The 22294-nt window shown below is 37.4% G+C and overlaps 2 protein-coding genes across 4 annotated transcripts in view; both read left to right on the top strand.

The window, feature by feature from the left end:
* The first annotated feature begins 4215 nt into the window (after nucleotides 1-4215).
* Nucleotides 4216-22294, top strand: part of LOC148867460 (mitochondrial thiamine diphosphate carrier 2-like) — a 37424-nt gene continuing 19345 nt past the window's right edge. The window contains exons 1-5 of one of the 3 annotated variants that reach the window (XM_088975159.1): nucleotides 4216-4420; nucleotides 4934-5043; nucleotides 7197-7313; nucleotides 13337-13448; nucleotides 14922-15049. In XM_088975159.1, coding sequence (XP_088831285.1) covers nucleotides 4384-4420; nucleotides 4934-5043; nucleotides 7197-7313; nucleotides 13337-13448; nucleotides 14922-15049 — 504 coding nt within the window. In that variant the 5' untranslated portion in view covers nucleotides 4216-4383. Of the gene's footprint in view, nucleotides 5044-7196; nucleotides 7314-13336; nucleotides 13449-14921; nucleotides 15050-22294 lie in introns of all 3 variants that reach the window. The other 2 variants (XM_088975161.1, XM_088975160.1) reach the window with 2 other exon arrangements.
* Nucleotides 8564-10115, top strand: LOC148867461 (uncharacterized). Its single transcript, XM_088980994.1, has 3 exons — nucleotides 8564-8845; nucleotides 8985-9619; nucleotides 9984-10115. The coding sequence occupies exons 1-3, from the start codon at nucleotides 8564-8566 to the stop codon at nucleotides 9988-9990; spliced, it is 924 nt and encodes a 307-aa protein (XP_088837120.1). The 3' UTR covers nucleotides 9991-10115.

Genomic DNA, 22294 nt, shown 5'->3' with positions numbered 1-22294 from the left:
CTTGAATTTGATCTCTCTTCGACTGTAAGGTCATAAAATATAATTTGAACTACCATATTTCTTTTCATTCAATTTCCTCTCACTAAATCTTATATATAAGGTATTAATTTGTATTTTTCCATTGAATTCTTTATTAGTTAATTATATCAAAGAAAAATAAGTGTGACAAAGAATAATTGTTTTTATTAATAATAAAAATAAAATATAAGTTTAAAACCAACAAAAAAAATGGAGTTGTTTCATGTTTGATGACGAGTCAACAACTCAACCTTTTGAGTCAGCATGTGTCAACTTTTTATGTCATAGCTAAATAATAATAACAAAATTAACAAATGAAAATACACAAGTGTATAAAAAGTACAAAAGAAAATGTAAAAAATATTTGGGCACTTCTCTAATATCAAATATTCATCAATATTAAACAAAAATAAGTATAACAAATAAGAATAGATTTTATATATAGACATGGAAATACAACAAAAAAAATTTATCGAAATATTTGGAAACATATTATTTACTATCATCACCGAAAAATATCACATGCAAATAACATGTACACTTACTAGTATATTATATGTGTGACATGCCATGTCAAGTCAAACATGGGATGGAATTAATTTCAAGCTAGTGCAGTAGTGCACCGTTGACATCCCTACTTGAAACCATTGGTTTTTATTTTGTTTGAATTGCATTCTCACTTTGCACTAGTACAAATTTACAAATACATATGAGTGCAATTGAGAATAATGCAAGTTTGGGTTCACCTTTGCTTTGAATTTTACTTTTATATGTTTCGAGGGAGCAATTTCTATGTATGTGGCATCCAATAGCGCTTATGTGTAATAGAAAACAATAAACAAATATTGCATTGCACTTTGTGTCACAAATTATTATTCTCCCAATGTCCAATGCATATACATCCAATACAGATGCAACACCCATACACCATGATAGTGGAAACGCACTTAGTTTGCGTCAGCCTTTTATTTTACTTTCAACTAGGCAAGTTAACAAGATATGGCAATGGATCAACCCCCCCCCCCCCTTCCAAAGAAAAAAACAAAACACAAAAAAAAAAACAAAAAGTTTCAGAATTTACACTCAAGCATTGGATGTAAAAACAAAGTGAACATCAATTCATGCCTAGAGTTTAGTTTGGATTAGATTGGAAGAAAAAATCTTCCAGTCATTGGAGTTATGGAATAGCTCAACCTAAAATGGGGTTTTAAAGCAGTGTTTTCAACAAAGGTTGCTTGGACAAGTGATTCATCACAAGTGTAATTTGAATAAACATCCTCACCATATGTATGTATGTATATACAATATAAAGCGATTACTTGCCTTGGATTCCATATATATCATTGAAGTTAAATTCAAATATTACATGTTATATATGGTTAATACTTACATGCACACATGCATATCACTATTGACACATTGATCTATGGAAAGAAAAGTGGTTCAACAACAAACTAGGCTTAAACATTGTTTTGAAGTTTTCATTCCATATATTTAATTAGAAAAATAAATAAATAGTTAAAACTAGGGTGTTAAATTGAACATCTACTTGTTTTATTATTTATGCCTATTCTTGAAATTTTGAAAGACTATTGTCCATGTGAATTACTTGGAGTCGGATCATAGTGCATTAGATGGGTCAGATTCACTAGGGGTGTAAATGGATCGAATTCAAATTGAATATGACAATATCCGAATTCGAATCCGATTAGAAAAAATCCGACATCCAAATTTGATTTAGTATCCAATGGATATTGAAAATTAATATTCGAATTCGAATTCGAATTTGATTAAATATTTGAATATTCGATTTGAATTTGACCAATTAATTATTTTAGGTAATCAATAAATATATAAATTAAATATTTTATTTATATAAATATATAAATTATTTATATAATTTAATTATATACATATTATATAAACATTTAAATATTTTATATACTATATTTAAGAATTAAAAAATCGATCAAATTTGAATATTTATCGAATTGAATTAGGTCATTCAAATTCGAATCTGATTGATATGAATAGATATCCAAATTTAATAGGTCAAATATTCAAATTATCTAAATTCGATTCGATTATATTAAATCTCAAATTCAAAATCAGATTTTCAAATACTGTTAAATCCTAAAATCCACACCCAATTTGAGCATTAAAGGGGTGCAAGTTATAAAACCGAACCCATCACATTACGTAAAACGGATAATTTGAAATAATTGGAACAAATGCCAAGATTTTGGACCCGTGAAGATTCAACGTTAATGGCCTTATCTGCAACTCTTAATTTATAGTTCAAACGTTTGACATGTTAAGCTCCAACCATTGGAAGAAAAAAATTCAACCCATTCAAACTGCCAAGTTTTGACCTGCAGCAAATTTACTTTTGCGCAGCCAAAATTGAAAATCATGGACTTAGATTTATCATTGTGGCCCATCAAGTCGTAAGTAGCACTATATTAATACATCAAAGGCTTTGATTTCAATGTTCTAATGATGTTACATTGATTTTGTCCTAACAAAGTAGGGTCGTGAACTATTCATCTCGAAAACCAATGTTTTAACAAAGAAAAAAAAGAAGGAAAAAATAAATAAAGGAAAGAGAAAAAGGAAAGAGGAGAGAAAAGAAAAAAAAAAAAAAAAAGAAAATGAACGAGAGAAAGGAAGGAATGAGGGAAAGAGGAGGAGGAGGATAATTTGAGGTTCTCTGGCGATGGACGACAATAGAAATGCAGCATTGCATCTCTCTCATCTCAGATTTGAGATATGAGATCTGATTTATCTGCTCTCTCTCTCTCTTTGGGATGATCTCAGATCTGAGATCATTCTTGTCTCAGGCTTTCTCTACCTCTTGTTAAACCGTGAACCGTCCTTGCCTAGATTGAACAGGTTGACCGTTTGATTGCTTGAATTAGTGATTCTCTAACAAAATCAATGATTTTTGGTCCATGAACAAATTAAGGGTGAAACAAAACCAATTATCTGAATAGTTTTTGAGCTAAACAGTCCAACCATTTAGGTCAATGGCGACTCAAAAACACTTTTGCTAAATAGGATTTTCAAAAGATACAATAGATATTGTATTGAAATTTAACCTTGGACCCACCATATCCAAGTCCCAAGAGTTCGGTTTGCTCCCGAGAGAGCATGCCTTGGCCTAATCTCACAGCATGTTTCATACTCATACCGCCTCACAGCATGCTCCCTCATAGAACATCACCATAATTTACAGGAGTTGTTTGAAATGTGTTAGTAGGTCTATGTAAGGCACACTCTCTAAAGAACATATCCAAACTCCATATCTGAGACACACATGTCATATATGATAGGTATGGTGTCAAATCAAGTCAGAAGGGTGTTGGAATGGAATTTGCATTGGCCACCTATAAAGTGTGCCCTACATGCACGTCTAAAAGGGCATTCTTTTTTTGGATTTTGAGAGGGGGAAAATTGGTCAATGGGATTTTGATTTTTCTTGACCAAGAATCCAATGTTCTATTTTCAGATTTATGTGTATGAGGATCAGGTAAATAACTTTTCCACCTTGAGGGAAAGTTGCCAATACTTGAATGGGACAAAAATGCCATTTGTAATAATGGATTTTTATAAGTAAAATGGTCATTGCCTTATTTACCTGGGAAATAAAAGAATATGGGTAAATGCACTTACCAATGAAAGACTTACCCAAGTAAGTGCATTTAAGTAATTTACCGAAAAGCGAATGGGGCCTAAGTATGCATTGGGAACATTTCCTATAAGTGTACAATATATCTGAGACAAAATTATTTATAATTTATAATCACTTTTTATAATTTATTTATCAAAAAATTTAAGGTATTAAAGGGACAATTTTTGAACGATTATAAGTAAATAGTTTATGAAGAGAGAGTAAAGGATATATATGCACTTTTTTTATCCATTGTATGTTTAAACAAAAGGATAAAAATGTATAATGAAAATTTCAGAAAAAAATGGCATTCACTCTTTTATTAGTATAGATTTATTGGAGATGTTCTCATTTCTCAATGTAAAAGTGCGTTGTGTGGATAGGTATGATAGAATTGTTGAGTCCTGATCTGCTCGTCACAGAATGCGCCTCATACGACCTCACATCATATCCTGGCCGTACATTGGGAATATGCCCCGTACCCGTATTTATTAGCGATGGGAGATGTTCCAGTGTGGGATGTGGTTGTGAGGCGCGCTGGAGCAGATCCCAATTCAGGAGCAGGAGATCCGGACTCCCAGACTTCGCATGCTCATGTGACAGAGTGGCGAACGCTTGATCAAGTGATCATATTTAAATTCCATAAGGCAGCCACGTGTAAACTTCTGGCGGGTGCGAAGCGGAAGACGTTAGAAATGTATAGAAAACATGAAGACGTCAAACAGAGAGAAGGTACGTGCGTTAAAAAAAAAAAAGAAAAAAAAGAGTTGTTCGTTTTCGTTCATTTTCCCCGATTCTTTTACAAGTCTTGAACTCTTCTGAGTTCACACAGTTCCCATTTCCTTGCGTTGAACGGTTGAAGGCGGCAAGTAGAGATTTTCTCGCCTTCAATGGCGGCTCATATATTTCTTTTGCCCCTCGCGCGTTTAGGGTAGTGTCTTCCTTTTTTTTTTTCTTAATATCTCAGCGATGCAATTTTCCATGTCTGAATTTTATACGTTCAATCTCTCACTTTAACAAATATGTATTCTACACATTCATCATTTCATGTCTATATCTAGGGCCTGAATTTCGTTATATTGTTGTTTTGTTCAAAAGTTTCTCTTTTATATAGAGAGCAAAGATAGGTGTTTGATTTGTTAATTTAAGTTGTTGATTTGAGTTGAGACTATTTGTTCCACGGCTCTGGTTTTGATACCGGCACTAGGTTTTAGCTTACTTGGTCTGGTTTTCGGTTGATGGAAGAGCCGAGCCAGCTGAAACGGGCGTTGATAGATTCAACGGCGGGAGCTATATCTGGTGGCATTTCTCGGACGATAACATCGCCACTTGATGTTATCAAGATTAGATTTCAGGTAAGTTGCTGATTGCTGTTTCTCTTATTGCTTCAAAAGTGTACATGTAACAGTAAAAGCGCACTCGGTTCAATGGATCATTCAGGAGTTTACTTTTGGAATTATAGCTAATACATTGAATAAGGGACCGAGCCCCAGTGCAAACGGTTGCACATTAAGAAAATAACAACTAGAAAGAATAAAAGAAAATGGGAAAAACAATTTAGAAGTCGGATACTGCAGTTCAGCACATTTTTGGCAGGCTAGTTATTTATCTGAATAAATGAGTTGAAGAGTGAATATTGTCTTTATAATGTAGTCCACTAGTTGCATTGATCCTCTAAAACCATGTTGTTTCTATCTCTATTACTGCAGACTTATCATTTGAAGGATCCATTTCCCATAAGATAGCCACCATTGACCTAATGATCCTCTCATCCATGGTATACCATGCTATAATTCACTTGTAGAAAAAATACATTAGTCTGAGAGTGGTTGTAAACTGAACTGTGAAATTAGGAACTAATCAATAAATGGTTGTCAATAAAAATTTGAATCAATTTAGGTTTTACTTTGCTTTATTTATTTAAGATGCAAATAGGTGTAAATGCATGGGAGTGCAAGTGGTCCCCACTTCATATGAGAAAAAGTGAAGATAGGAGGAAGGTGGTAAACTTTGAAACTGGTTTTTGGATGAGAAATTTGCATCACCTATTTGTCTAGATGAGAGAGTGTAAAATTTGTATTGCTGTCCTGGAAATTCTTTGATTTTTCTCTTTATCACCTATTTATCCAGATGGGAGAATGCAAAGTTTGTACCAAGTGGAGATGCTAATCATAGTGTCAAAGTATTTTTGCCCTGGAAATTCTTTAGGCTCAGTTTGGAAAGAGTACAAATACAAATATGTACAGTACAAATGCATACAAAATAATACAAAATACAAGGTTTTACACTCTGCATATTTGCATTTGTACTCCTTCCAAACTAAGCCTTAATTTTTCTCTTTACATATTGACCAAAGCATTGGTGGCCTATTGCTTCTCTACATACACTTGCCTCTTTTCTTTGGTGGATTGAAGAAGGAAGTTTTAAAGGGGCTTTTCAAGCCCAAAGGAGGAACCTCCTGCAACCAAAGAGAGCAAAGAACCACTCCCAAATTTCATCCACAAACAAGCAAGAGATTAATAGATGGTATGTAGCTGCTTGTATAACAAAGGAGAGATATGTGGAGATAGATACCAATCTGGCCTTTTCCTTTAAAGCAATTCACAAGTTTTAATTATCATATAAAACACCTCCCAACAAATGGCTCTCACTTTTGGTGGCATTGGTTTACTCCATATCTCTTTAACCAGCAATGTCTATTGAGAATTACAAGTTAAAAGTGATTTAAAGAAAGAGTCACAACAAAAGGATCCTAGTGGATTAGGAGTCCAAACTCTACAATCAGGTATGGCAGGCTCAAGGAAAACTCCTAAAGAGTCCAACAAGTTCAAAGTAGGTGGAAGTTTAAAATGTTTCAATCCTTTCCTGAAATCAAGGTCCCAAGATGTTATTAATAAAAAAAAGTTCCCAAGATATCCCAAAAATTGATAAGGAAGCAAAGTTAGAAATGGTTTTATTTTGAAGGAAGAAATGGAGTAGATAGTTGCGAAAGAACCTTTCAAAAGCTTCTCCCCACCATAAATCTTCCTAGAATTTTATCTTATTGGGATGCGATGGTGTTTATTTTGATCGGTAACAGTGAAACTTTTATTGATTGTGGATAAATAATAGTATTTGTAAGAGGTTAAAATTTTGGGTGTGTTGTTGTTAGTGCCAGCTGCTCTGTAAATTTGACTCTCTTAGTTTTATTATTACCTTAATTGTTATATTCACAGGTCCATTCCTTCTCAGAAGCATATGCATTTTACAAATTATCACTAATATATTTTATTAATGGAACACCTCTTTTTCTTAGGGATAGACTAAAGGATTATTTTATTCTAAATCAAAGCATGAGAAACTTTGGAATTCATGAATGAGTGGATGGGCAAACTAGTTAAAAGTCGTTATCTATCAATATTGTACAATTCAAAATAAAGTTTCAAAAAATTACTGGCTATAATATTGATCTACATTATGATTGCTATTGTTCTGGATTGAGGAAATTCTCATTGGTACCTATTGACAGGTTCAGTTGGAGCCCACTTCTTCATGGGCTTTGCTTCACAGAGATTTGTATGGAACATCAAAGTATACTGGTATCTTGCAAGCGACCAAAGACATATTTAGAGAGGAAGGCTTGCCGGTATTAGTTACTTCTAACTTCCCTCCTTGTTCCTTCCCTTGCAGTGCCTACTTTCTTTTCTAGTTATTCTTCATATCTAGTGATGATTTGCACTTCATACAAAGGTTAGTCTTATAGATTGTTTGAATGTGTTTTAATGCAGAAGGCACCTTGTACAAATTTGATAGTGTAGGTTTTGAATAGTTCCTTGCCATAAAAGAAACCATTAAAATGAAGATGTTCATTTTTTTTTTCTTTTTCTTGTTTATTTTGGTGTTTTATTTCTCATGAGTCCTTTGGTAAGTGCGGTTTAACAACTTTGCAGATCTTTTTTCAAAAATGTCTTCAAGAAAATATTGACTTTGTATTGTTTTACCAAACTTCCCTTGGGGGAGCCGGGTTTCATTTTTGCATTAAATTTGGAATTCTTTTTTCCAAAACCTGTTCAGATTCTTCAGAAAAAATGATGTTTCATTCATTAAGTTCTTAAATCAATAAGCCTGTCATCCATGAAATCCGGAGTTGGATATGCTTCACCATGCAGGATTTGTATCTTGGTTGCAATTTGGAAGTGGTGCAACTTGGAGCTGGTGTGGTTTGTTGTAACATGTGGCGGCCTAGTAAGGGCATTTTTGCTTTTTTCCTATGTTATTTGTTATAAGCTGTCGCCCTAAGTATAGATATTAACTTAGGTGCCACCGGCCTTACAACTGAATAGAACTCTCTTTCTTCTCCTTTTTTCTCTCTTTTATTACTGTCGAACTACATGGTATCAGAGCACTGATCTAGGCGCAACCTTCTCAGATCGTGTTCTTCATTTGAAAATCTTTTTTGATTGGAAGAGGAGGTGAACACTCCATCGTGTTCTTCATCTGGGTGCAACCTTCAGTCTTTGTTTTTTTTTTCTCTCTTCTCTCTTGGTCGCTGTACCAAGAAGTTTGTGGTGGCAGCCGAATGCAGTAAAGGTTTTTTCTAGATTTGTGGTGGAAGCCGAATGCAGTAAGGAGTTTTTTTCCTAAGGTTTTTCTAAGTGTATGACCACTGTATGTACTGTTACATTCTAAGTGTATGACCACTGTGAATTTCATAGTCTTGAGGTTGTAGGGGCTGGTTGTCTCCTACTCTTATAAGCTGAAGTGTTTCGGTTAAGGTTTATTGACCTACAGTCTGGCTAAACCTATATTTGGAGCCTTCTTAAATTACAGAAGTACAAACCTTCTATCTCAGTCTTTTTTTTTTTGAAAAATCAGCAGTGAAGTTTTTTGAGAAAAATGGCTACTGAGGATTCAGCAATCTCTGGTATTACTTCCCATCAAGGAAACCTAAATGGGGGAATGGACAGCATGAATTTCTCTATGTCTATTACCCCCTTTGATGGCCTAAATTATCTAGAATGGTCCAAAGGCATCAAACTGTATATCATAGCTAGGGGGAAGGCTGGTTACATAAGTGGAAAAATAAAAGAACCAAAGTCTAGTACTGTTGAACATGATCGATGGGATCAAGAAAACAACATGGTTATGCCATGGCTGTTATGTTCCATGCTGCCTCATGTAAAGAAAAATTTCATATGGGCTGACACAACTTATGAAATTTGGGAACAAGCCAGGCAACCTATTCTGAACAGAGGCACTTTGCCAAGATTTGTCAGCTTCAAGCAGAATCATCTACTTGTAAGCAAGGGGACTGTAGCCAATCTGCATATTATTCAGCCCTTACATCTATTTGGAAGGAGCTGGACTATTATCACTATTTGAGTGGAAGAATGATGAGGATGCACAAGCATACAAAAAACTTGTCTCCCAACAACGAGTATTTGCTTTCTTGCATGGGCTGAATCCTGCTTATGAGCCTCTTCGGGTGCAGATTTTAGGAAGTAGGGAACTTCCTTTAGTTCAACAAGCATATGCCCCAGTCCAATATGAAGAGAGTAGAAAAAATCTAATGAATGTTTCTGAGGGGGAGCAACTTGTTGCCTTGGCTGCAAGAGGGGGTAACATTGGAATGAAAAAGGGAGAATCAAGGAAAAGTGAGGACGAGGACAAACTGTGGTGCACGCACTGCCAAAAGCCTAGACACACTCAAGAAACTTGTTGGGAGTTAGTGGGGAAGCCCAAGTGGGCAACCAAGAATCAAGACACTTCAAAGAAGCTTCCTCAAAAGAAATTTAGTTCTGCAAATTTGGCTGCACAAGATTACCAACCAAATAATCTGGCTACTGGATTTTCCCAAGAGCATCCTAGTGGTTCTGGTCCCAAGGAAGATATCATTAACTCCTTCAGAGATCATTTGGAACTGTACAGTAGGACTCTCGAGCAGATGGATAGGTCAGTTCCTACCCCTTTTACTTCATTTGCTTCTACATTAGGTAAAAGTGCTTTTGCATTTCATGTGTGTACCTTTTTTCCTGAGTCACCTTGGATCATTGACTCAGGGACATCAAACCATATGACTGGTAAGTCAAATTTATTTCAAGCCTACACTCTTCTCTCTGGAAGGGATAAAGTGAGACGTGCTAATGGGTCTCTATTCACTATTGCTGGTCAAAGATCCGTATCCCTTCCTGATGGCCTTGTTTTACCCCATGTCCTTCATGTTCCCAAGCTTCCTATTAATTTGTTATCAATAAGTAGTATTACTGAATCCTTAAACTGTTGTATAACCTTTTTTCCTCATTCTTGTGTTTTCCAGGATTTAACCTCAGGGAGGACGATTGGTAAAGGAGATATGGTTGATGGCCTCTACATCTTGGAGAATAAAGCTGGTCCTGTGGCTTCGGCTTTTGTGAGTCTTATGAGTCAGTCTAAAAAAAGTCAACTATGGTTGTGGCATAATCGCCTTGGTCATTTGTCCTTTGAGTCTTTGAAAGTTATGTTCCCTGAGTTGTTCAAGTCTATGTCTATCACTAGTTTACATTGTCAAACATGTCAATTGAGTAAGATTGTAAAACAACTTTTCCATCAAATAATAAAAGATCTTTGCCTTTCCATGTTGTCTTTTTTTTATGTTTGGGGCCTTGTAAACATACCTACCGAGGGTGGGTACAAGTATTTTATCAGCTTTATTGATGATTATTCGAGATACACTTGGATATATCCTATGCATTTCAGAGAAGAAGTACTCAAGGTTGTGCAAGATTTCCACCGCATGGTTTTTACTCATTTCATGTTGAATTCCAAATTTTACAATCGAAAAACGTGAAGGAATATTTCCATCATGACTTAGTTGAGTTTTTCTCCTCTCATGGATCTTTTCATAGAAGCTCGTGTGTTAGAACACCACAGCAGAATGGCATTGCCGAAAGGAAGAACCGACATCTTCTTGAAGTTGTCCGCAATATGATGCTTCACATGCATGTTCCAAAACGTTTTTGGGTTGATGTTGTGATGGCCGCAACTTATGTTATCAATCATATGCCATCACACCTCTTGCAATACAAGGCCCCACATCAACTTTTTTTTCCCTCAATCCCCTTTATTCTCTATTCCCCTACGCGTGTGGTTGTAAGTGTTTTGTTCATGATCTTTCTCCAAATCGGGGTAAATTGGATCCTAAGTTTGTTCCATGTGTTTTTTTGGGTTATCCATCTTCCCAGAAGGGATACAAATGCTTCAATCCTATCACACATAAGTACTTTGTATCGATGGATGTGTCATTTTTTGAATATGAATCCTTTTTCCAAGCATCTCCTTAGGGGGAGAACAGTGTGAAGGAGGAGAGGAAAGCTTCTCAAATTCCTTTTCCCTTTATTCCCGACTCCTCTCCATTCCGTGTCTTCTTGAGGCAAAGGACAACTGAATTCAAAGGCTGTGGAGCAGCTTGAGATTATACATCTAGCACCATCTGACTTCTCGAAGGAAAATCCAGGTACCCTTGTTCCCTTTGACATTACTAAACCTATTGCTATTGATGATTCTACTAATGATTTTGATGTCCCAATTGCTCATAGGAAAGGAGTTAGATCATGTACTACTAAGCATCCTATTGTTTAGCTCTTGTCCTATGAAAACATTGCACCCTCATTTTGTGCCTTTTTTACTGCCATTGATTGTGTCTCCATTCCCAAAAGTGTTGCAGAGGCATTGTCTATACTTGGATGGACAGATGCAATGAAGGAAGAAATTGGTGCTATACACAAAAACAACACCTAGGAGTTGGTGAATCCTCCTGAAGGTAGGAGTTGGTGAATCCTCCTGAAGGCAAGGAGCCAATAGGGTGCAAATGGGTATTCACAGTAAAGCACAAATCAGATGGGTCGGTTAAGAGATATAAGGCCAGGTTAGTTGCAAAAGGGTATACATAGGTGTATGGGGTCGATTATGCATAAACATTTGCCTAGTTGCTAAAATGAACACTGTTCAGATTATACTATCCTTGGCTGTTAACTTTGATTGGGAACTCTACCAACTGGACATCAAAAATGCGTTCTTGAATGGGGATCTGGAAGAAGAAGTTTACATGATTTAACCTCTGGTTTGTAGCACAAGGGTGTGAAGGGAAAATTTGCAAACTAAAAAAATCTTTATATGGTTTGAAACAATCCCCAAGGGCCTGATTTAGTAGATTTCACTTGGCTCTTCAACAAATTGGGTTCAAGTAGTGCCAATCTGACCATATCCTGTTTGTCAAAAGAAACCAGAAGAATGTTGTGGTATTGATTTTCTATGTTGATGACATTGTGATTACTGGGAATTGGAACTTTGAGATTCAAAAAGTTAATCCATTGCTATGTAGTTCGAGGTGAAAGATCTGGGACAACTACGTTATTTCTTTGGTATTGAGGTTGCCCTCTCAAAAAATGGCATCTTCATTTCCCAAAGGAAGTATGTCCTAAATCTCTTGCAGGACACAGGAGAGTTAGGAGCAAAGCCTGTAGATTCCCCTATTGAGGAAAGCCATCGGGTTGGTGATTGTACTAGAGAACCAGTGACAGATGTCGAGAAGTTTCAAAGGTTGGTAGGAAGATTTCTCTACCTATCAATGACTCGACCAGATATAGTTTATGCTGTTGGTGTCCTTAGTTTATGCATGCACCAACAACCTCCCATTTAGAGGCAGCTGAGAGAGTACTCAAATATCTAAAGAAATATCCAGGAACTAGGTTACTTTTCAAGAAACATGATCATATGAAAGTGGAAGTCTACACAAATGCAAATTGGGCTAGAGCAGTTGATGATAGGAATCAACTAGTGGATATTGTACATTTGTTGGTGGAAACTTGGTCACTTGGAGAAGCAAAAAACAAAGCGTAGTGGCCAGATCTAGTGTTGAGGCCGAGTATAGGTCCATGGCACATGGAGTTACTGAAGTGCTATGGGTAAAAAATTTGATTGGAGAGTTGGGCTTATCTGTTGATGGTCCAATGTCTCTCTACTGTGACAACAAGGCAGCCATTAATATTGCAGCCAAACCAGTTCTTCATGACAAGACCAAGCATATTGAAGTTGACAAGCATTTCATAAGGGAAAAACTTGAAAAGGGGGATGTTTGTACTCTTTACATCAGTTCCAAGGAACAATTAGCTGATGTCCTTACAAAGGGTCTTCACTATTTGCGACATAATGAATTGAGTGACAAGTTGGGCATGATTGACATATATGCTCCAACTTGAGGGGGAGTGTTGTAATATGTGGCGGCCTAGTAAGGGCGTTTTTGGTTTTTTCCTATGTTATTTGTTATAAGCTGTTGCCCTAAGTATAAATATTAACTTAGGCGCCGCCAGTCTTACAACTGAATAGAACTCTCTTTCTTCTCTCTTCCTTCTCTCTTTCTGCTCTCTTCCTTCTCCTTTTTTCTCTCTTTTATTACTGTTGAACTACATGGCTAAATAAATACTAATGCAATTATTTCTTTTGAAATGACAAACCTTGGGATGGAAGTCCTAGGACAATGCTAGGATGCTTATAATATTTTTCTCTAATAGAAGCATCTTTATATATCCCTTGTTCAGTCTCCAATTGATGGTTAGTTGCTCTTAAGGTGATGTGAACTACATTTTAGCAAACAACCAAGCATATTTTGAATACATTATAACATATTGACAGGGTTTTTGGCGAGGTAATGTACCGGCGCTACTTATGGTTATGCCTTACACTGCCATACAATTTACAGTGTTGCATAAATTGAAAACTTTTGCAGCAGGTTCATCAAAGACAGGTATACTTTCTTCTGGAACATTCTGATGAAATTTGTTCTAGGATTTTCTTGGTCCATCAAGTTATCTGGATCATTGAGTGCTGAAGTTTATAAGGATTGCAATTTGATGTTCAATATATAAATGATAATAAAATCAATAATGATTTTGTCATGTTGGCTATTTGATAACATCTGATGTGGCTGAACTGAATGACTTGTTGCTTTGTCCTTTGGTGGATACAATAGTTATATAGTAAAATACTAGGCAGTATAGTAGCCAACCCACATTCATTCATCAAAGGAGCTGACAATCTACTTAAATGATTTGTCCACTGAAAGGCAAAAACAATTAAGTCATTTAGTTCAGCTGCTTCAGCCATTATCAAATAGCCCCTAAATATGAATGCATACTTTTGGCTTATACCTTGTGCCCATAATATTTAGATTCAACTATTAGTTTTTTTGGGTGGTGTTTGGGGAATTATTTTTTATTTAAGGAGCCACCTAATTGCCATAAGTATTTGAAAGGACAAGAATACCTAATTACCCATGCATATGCACTTTTTGCCATTATGAACAAGTTTATTTTCTCGTCTTTAGAGCCTACTGGGGATTGCTCAGTTTATCAAAAGTGGGATGCGTTCAAATTGGGACCTTTATTTTTATCAGTAACAATGATCAGAGTGCTATATTATTGAAAGAAGAAATAAGAAAACCTGTGCTTGAGGATGACTTAGGGGCAGGGAACGATAGATATCCTTAGCTGATCCATTATACTCAACATAATGTAAAATGTGAATTCAATAAATCAGCCAAGTAGCTGAATCCTTGCACTTGACATTCCAATAGTAATGAAGACCTGTCCACCCCTTACCTTGCTAGTGAGTCAACCACATCGTTAATTGACCTGGGATCCATCTGAATGATACGTTTAGATTAGACTTCAGAGGTTACTGCTTTGGCTTCTTGAAATTTCTTAGGGTCCTGGGTCCATCTGTGCTAAGCAACATTTGTCCAATTACCACTGTGCAGCTCCCTTCAACAATCAAGCCCTTCCATCCTAGGTGGGTGGCAAACTTAAGGCCTTATAACAGAGAAAAAAGCCCAACTTACAAAGAGTTTGCTTCCTCCCTCCCCCAAATACATCGTGATAATGCTACCCAACCCATCTCTAAATACACCACTTCCTGATCAATTACAGCTACCTATGGCATAATCATCAAACTCTTTGGGTAGCATTATCATCATTGTGATAATGCTATCCATCAATGCATACAGCACTACACAAAGATTGATTATATTAAATTATAAAGTATAAAAAAATTACCATTCATGTCCAAATTTTATCCCAAGAGAAGGGTTCCCTAAAGGGTTGTATATTGGTGGCACATATGTCTGACATGGATACGACACCCATTTTGTTCATGTTGCTTCATGCCTTCTTTGTGTTGTCTGATTTTTTTCTTTTTTTGTAACCTTTCGTTTACAATGCAGAGGATCACATTCATTTGAGCCCTTACTTGTCTTACATAAGTGGAGCATTAGCTGGATGTGCGGCAACTGTTGGATCATATCCATTTGATCTTCTGAGAACCATTTTAGCTTCACAGGGTGAACCAAGGGTATGCCTTATAAGTACATTGGAATCTTTCTTCTCAATGCTCTTGTAACATTTCAGTCAATTCCTGGTTTTTTCACACAAGATTCTGATGTGTGTCAGATTCTCTGCTGAATTCTCACATTCTGTCCCCAATCTTTTGATTGTCTTTTAGTTTTTGAGTCACCATCCCACATTCTGCATTTGAAAGATTTTATATTTTTGAGTAGTGTTTGCTCCTAATGGACTTGCTTTTCTTGTTTTTTTTATTTTTGCTCCTGTCAGACTTCTATGCTCTTCTGGATTTTCTTTGCCACTTCCCTTCCATATGTACATCAACATTTTCCATATGTTATATTTTCTACCATCATCAATAAAAAGCTTCTCTATTGGCGAATATAAAACAACATTCACTAATTGCCTTGTCTGTAAGGATGTTATATCATTCAAAAAGGTTTCTTCATGAGCTCATGCTGTGTGCTACTGAATCCATGAATCCTATTCCTCAGTGATCACTGAATCTGACACTATTCAGATTTTCTGGGTTTCTGCTTCTGGTTTTACTTCTAAATGCAAGTATCAGTGCATCTATGGATATGACAACGAAAATTTGCCTTTTAAGCAATAATAATTGCTAAGAAATAAGCATGCTGTGGAAAGTTTCTCTTCAGACTTGCATCTTTTGCATTGTCTTTGATGTCTTCTTTTCTCAGACTAGGCAAAGCATGATTATTCATGTGGCATTATAAGCCCACTAATGTGGTATGTGCTCCAAGGCAGGGGCGTCTGCGATAAGGTGGATATATGGGGTATGGATATTTTTTTTTTGGAAAAAGGTAAAGTAATTTATCCAGAATAAAAGAAGATTACAACAAGGCCCAGACCACTAGATCTACCTGGGCCAAAAACAGATTACAAGTACATCCATGATTTAGTGCAAAATAAGTGAGATACATTCTGATTTTTAAATTCCTCATTCACTGACACCCAGGAACAAATCTTACCCACTGCTTTCTGCACTACTTCTGGGCTTTTAGATTGATCACAGAAGATTCTGTTGTTTCTTTCAGTCCAAATGGACCAAAGAACAGCTTGCGGAATGGTATTCCAAACAAGGTTTCCTTCTTACTGAGACCCTCCATTCTCCAACACATTAGCAGCTCCTTCAGAGGTTTTGGCATAGACCAGCAAATCTCCAACTTCTTGAAAAAATGTCCCCAGATTGAAGAGGAAACCGGACAGTGGATACACAAGTGCTCTATAGATTCTGCACAGTTTCCACATAAAACACAGGAGGGGTCTAGAATCTGAACACCCCTTCTCTCCAGGTTAATCCTAGTCAAACATTTATCCAGAGCCATTGTCCAAATCAGGAAGTTGACCTTGGAGGGGCAAGTTGGATTCCAAATCTGCCTAGTAGGGAAGTTCTCCTGACCTGAACTGCACACCTTAAGAAAAAGGGATTTAACTGAGAAGCTACCATCTACATTCCACTTCCAAGACCATTCATCTTCCAAACTCAAATCCATTCTCTGATTTTGAAGCAGCCCCAACAGTACCACATACTCTTCCACTTCCCAATCCAACAAATTCCTCCTACAGAGAGGGTCCAAATGGTGGAATCCCCAGAGATGCAAATGTTATCAGCAACTGAAGAATCTTGATTCACCGCAATTTGGAACAGACATGAAAAGGCTTCATCCAAGAGACCCTCCACACACCAGGGGTCCTTCCAAAACTTGATTCTGTCCACTTTACCAACCTTAATATTGATCCCATTCATAAAAAGAGTGTTGTACTTAGAGATGTCTGCCCAAAGAGAATTACCCCCAATTGGATGAGGATCTAGAGTTCTCCAATCACCCCATACCACTCCATACTTTGCCGCAATAAGACTCCTCCACCGTGCATTCCTCTCAGAAGCGAATCTCCATAACCATTTATTGAGAAGAGCAAAATTAAATTCTTTCAACTTCCTAATTCTCAGTCCACCCACATCCTTAGGAAGGCACACTTGCTCCCAATTTACAATTTGAATTTTCTTCTCATCTTCCCAACCCCTCCATAAGAAGTTCCTTTGGAGCTGTGGATATGACAACCAAACTTTGTCTTTTAAGCAATAATAATCGCTAAGAAATAAGCATGGTGTGGAAAGTTTCTCTTCAGACTTCGCATCTTTTGGCATCATTTTTGGTGTCTTCTTTTCTCAGACTAGGCAAAGCATGATTATTGATGTGGCATTATAAGCCCACTGATGTGGTATGCACTCCAAGGCAGGGGTGTCCAATATAAGGTGGACATATAGGGTAGAGTCTTATGTCCTCTTCAACCTCAGGATTTTAATCTCTCCAATCCCAAGAAAGATGATGGTTTCTCAGCACTATTTGAGGGATCTCTTCCCTCACAAGTCTCAAGGCAGCATGTTGCAGGCTGAATTCTTCCATTAATTTGGGAAACATGGAGCATGTAGCCTTATGATTGAGCACTAGGATTGCTCATAGGGAAAACCTTAGCTTGGACAAAAAATTAGAGTAAGTCCACTATGGTCCTGCCATTATCAGACTTGAATCCTTGTTTGCAAGCTTGTTAGCCTGAGATTTTACCATTCCTCCAAGCAATGACCCCTGCTATGACTCTGAGTAAATAAAGACAAGATAAAAACCATTTTAGAATATTCTCTCTATACCATTTCATATTGGCCTGTGGTAGTGGGCTTCATAAATGAGCTGTGGGTTAAGGATGCGGTTGTGGTTACATTTATCTAGGTCATGGGAAAAATGGGAATCGGCTTCAATTTTTTTTTATCAGCAACAGTGAATATTTTATTAATGTATGAAGATAAGGGCAATTTATTGATTCCCCCACCTCCAAAAATTGTCACAGTTTGTAACAGTGACAGGTGGGTGATAATTGGGGGTTTTGCAAAATAAAATAAAAATTTCTGAGGTGGGGTAGACTAAATAGTAATGTACCAACCACCCCAAGATTGGCATAGCCTCTACTGTCCTGCCCTCTAATTTCCTTCCACATATTCTCACTTTTTTTTTTTATCAATAACAGTGATTTCATTAAAAATTGAGAAATTACATAGCTAAGGAGCTAAAGAATCTTAACTCCCTAATACATTAATGTACACCCAAACCGTAAATCAATTACAAAACAGCCCGAAAAATAGAGTTTCTGTTCACCCCTTTCCTAGCTAAACCATCTGCCAATGAGTTTGCAGTTCTCTTTACCCATGTGCAACTAACTTCAATGTCCTTAGTCAGCCACTTAAATTTCCTCTTTTCGTTGCTGTAGTTCTAGAGCTTGTAATTGTCCTCTTTTAACCAGTTCACTACAAGTTCAGAATCACCTTCTATGATCAATTTCTTAATATGCATGTCTTTGACCCTTTATACCCCTTCAAGAGCTCCTAGTATCTCAGCCCTCAAGGAATCTCCCACCCCAATTGGATCAGAATACATAGCTAACGGATTCCCTTTTTCATCTATTATCACTCCCCCTATTCCGGATGGCCCTGGATTGCCCAAGCTACTGCCATCAAAGTTCAGTTTGATAAAGCCGCAAGGTGGAGGGGTCCAACAAGAACTTGAAGCTTTCTTAGCTGAAGTTGATTCTGCAATTTCCCTCCAATTCCTTAGCATCTCATCAACTGAGAAATCTGCAAACAATTCCAAAGTTTTTAACCAATGTATCACCCTAATGTGAATAATCTCCACATATTCTCACCTTGGGGAGTTAATCCCTAGTACAACTGGTTTCTATTTACACCTTGTCTTGCTAACCCACTTGCCATAATCTCCACATATTCTCCCTCATGTTGTCTTTATATTCCGAAGAGTTTGTGGTATTCTTTTTTAGCCGGTCCATAATTATATAATATTTATCCAGTCCTAGCCTTTGTAAAACTGTAGTTAATTTAGTTTGAGTTGAATCACACCATATCAATTAGGTCCAGAGTACAAAGCTAGTGTGGCACACCATAATTTCTTATCATTCCATCTATACTTGAAATTCCAAGGTTCCCCAAACTACATCTGTCAAAGTTCAGTTTGATGATATTAGAAATCAAGTGGGACCAAGAAGAAATAGAATAAATTCTTGACAATGGGAAGCTTGCCACTAGTTGCCAATATCTAACATTGTCATCCATTGAAAAATATTTTAAAACTTGCCAGCTTGACTGTGTTTTTAGATCTACTCTAGCCACTAGTTGCCAATTTCTAAAAGATTTGCTTTGTGGAAGAGAATTTATCATGTTAGGTGGTAGGATTGGTTAGATCTACTCTAGCCAACTTGCTTGTGTTTTTTTTTTTTTCTTTATATTCTGGAGGGTGTGAGTAGAAAGTTGGAAAAGGTAATGAGGGATTTCCTATAGGAACCAGGGGAGGAAAAGAAGGACCATAGGGTTAGTTGGGACTTAGGAGATAGTTTGTAGAAGTAAAAAATTTGGTGGTCTTGGCATTGGGAATTGTTAAGATGTGCCGAATAGGGGTAGTTTAGTCTTCTTCTGTTTATTAAGTAACTTGCTTATGTGGCAGTGTTATTAGAGTTACTCTGCCTCACACTTAAGTAAGGTCATTTCTGTCTTTGTAACTATGATTAGAATCTAATATAGATTAAGGGGGTCGACTGAATGGGTTAACCCATCAGATTTTCGACAGACCCTTCTTCTTCTTTTCTTCTTCTTCTTCTTCTTCTTCTTCTTCTTCTTCTTCTCCTCTTCCTGTTCGGACTACTGTAGCAACAGCCGAAACATGGTATCAGAGCCATGCTCCTGACCTAAGTCAGTTGGTAAAGCACCTCGGCATTGTTCGTGACTCTTTACCTTCGTTTCTGATCAGTCGATGGAGAGAACCGGTTTGCCCTAGGTCAGAAACATTACAGTTTGTCTTTCTGCTGCGCATAACCTTCTTCAACAAGGAAAGTGACTTCAGTAGTGAATGGTTGATTGATATTCTCAAAGGAAGGTCGGTTCTCTCTTCTTCTCGTGTTTCTTATATTTCTGGGTAGAAATCCTACAAGAAGCTGTTGTACTGAGTAGAACCTAGAGAACTAGGTTCATTGTTGCCCTAGGAAGGGCTGTGTGTGCAGTAGCCGAATGGTGTAGGGCTGCTGTAAGTGGCCAAGTGGTGTAAGGTAGAATGCAGTGACCTTGCCGAACTCCTTGTGGTTGTGTAATACCCTCTTAAGTGTGTTAAATAAGTCTGAACTGGGTGCAGCAGATTTGGCTGTGTTGTGGTGCTTGAATAGTTGTAAGAGGGCCTCTACTTGTGATTAGTGAATGGTAAACTGATGCTTATGTGAGACATAAGTGTGTGAAGTCAGCAGTAGTGTGAATAAGAACAAGTGTGTGAAGTCAGCAGTGGTGTTTAGAGGCTGCAATAGGTGCTGAAATATCAAACTGTGAACAACATCAATCAGCTTGTAGCTGAGAAGTAAAGTTAGAGACAACTGTGAAAGAGTACAATGGCAGCAATAGGAGATGGCTACAATGATCAGAAACCTAGTGTAGTAATTTCCTCTGACTACCTAGGAGTACAAATGACCTCAATTAAGCTAAATGGGGAGAACTATGTTACATGGGCTAAATCAGTGGAAGTTTTTCTCAAAGCAAAGAAGAAAGTAAAGCATGTTAGAGATGAGAAGCCACTGGTTGACTCTCCAGGGTTTGATGATTGGGAACAAGAAGATGCTCAAATCATGACTTGGCTGTGGAATAGTATGGAACCCAAAATCAGTGCCAACTTCATGTTCCTTGATACGACTAAGGATATATGGGAGCATGCTAAGAAGCTATATTCTGGACAAGATAACACAACAAGAGTATATCAGTTGTATCAGGAGTACTTTGATTTACAACAAGGAACCAAAACACTAGAAGAGTACTATGCCTGCATGAAGAATATAAGGAATGAACTCAATGTCTATCATCCCCTTACTCTAGATATTCAATTTCAGCAACAACAAAGGGAGCAACTAGATGTTACAAGATTTTTAGTGGGGCTGAAGTCGGAATATGAACCGGTTAGAACTCAAATATTGGGGGGCTCTACTCTTCCTACACTTGAGGAAGTATTCTCAAGACTTCGTAGAATCTCTTTGGGCCAGACAGAGAACCCCACACAGTATGATAGATCAGCACTTGTGACAGCTAGAGGTGGTGGACATAGTACAAGAGGGGGAGGTCATTCCAGAGGGGGCCGTGGCAATTCCATGATTGGTAGGGGTGGCCGTGACTCAGGGGGAAGCCGTGGCAGAGGAAAAAATAACACTACAAGGAAGTGTACTCATTGTGGTAGGGATGGACACACAGTGAATTTCTGTTATGATCTACATGGCCCTCCCTCTAAATGGGCTAATCATGCTGTAGCAGGCGAGGTTGCTATTAGTGACAGTAAATTGGCAGACCTAACACCTTCCACATCTACATCTACTTCTGGGAGGGAGATGGTGACTGTTCCGCGTGATGAGTATGAACGGTTCCTTCAAACTACTTCACAGCATACCACTGCCACATATGCCCAATCAGGTATCGCTTTCATGTCATCTAAAACTCCTTCCTGGATTATTGACTCTGGAGCCTCAGATCATATGACCGGGACTCCAGGTGTGTTCTCTTCTCTTGCTGAAACCTCCACACCACAAACTGTTACACTTGCCAATGGGTCCTCATCTCCCATATGTGGTGTTGGTAATATTGACATGGCTTCTGTGCCCTTATCATCTGTTTTATATGTCCCTAAGTTTCCATTCAATCTTATGTCTGTTAGTAAAATAACCAAAGCTCTTAACTGTTCCGTTACCTTCTTTCCTTCCACCTGTGTTTTTCAGGATCTCAAGACGGGGAAGAAGATTGGTGGGGGGCATGAAGCTGGTGGACTGTACTATCTTGACGGTGGTGGATCTTCAATTGCTCTTCAGACTTCGCTTACTCCTCTACAATGGCATTGCCGACTGGGACATCCATCTCTCAAGGCTCTCAAGATTTTGGTCCCGTCATTGAGTCATTTGTCAGTTTTGCAATGTGAGTCATGTCAGTTTGGGAAACACGTCGTGTGTCCTTCAGTCCAAGAGTTGAGAGTCGTATGTTGAGTCCTTTTTCTTTGGTTCATTCAGATGTTTGGGGTCCAATCAAAATAGAGTCTTATAATGGGTACAAGTATTTTGTCTCCTTTATTGATGATTGTTCAAGAATGACATGGATTTACTTAATGAAAGAAAGAAGTGAATTGTTTTCTATTTTTCAAAAATTCCATGCTGAAAT

This window comes from Nelumbo lutea, chromosome 3 (genome assembly GCF_056320005.1).
Source record: "Nelumbo lutea isolate HS-2025 chromosome 3, American lotus-T2T, whole genome shotgun sequence".
NCBI classification, from domain to species: domain Eukaryota; kingdom Viridiplantae; phylum Streptophyta; class Magnoliopsida; order Proteales; family Nelumbonaceae; genus Nelumbo; species Nelumbo lutea.
Note: the sequence above shows the minus strand (reverse complement) of the source record. Positions and strands in the feature narration are given on the sequence as shown.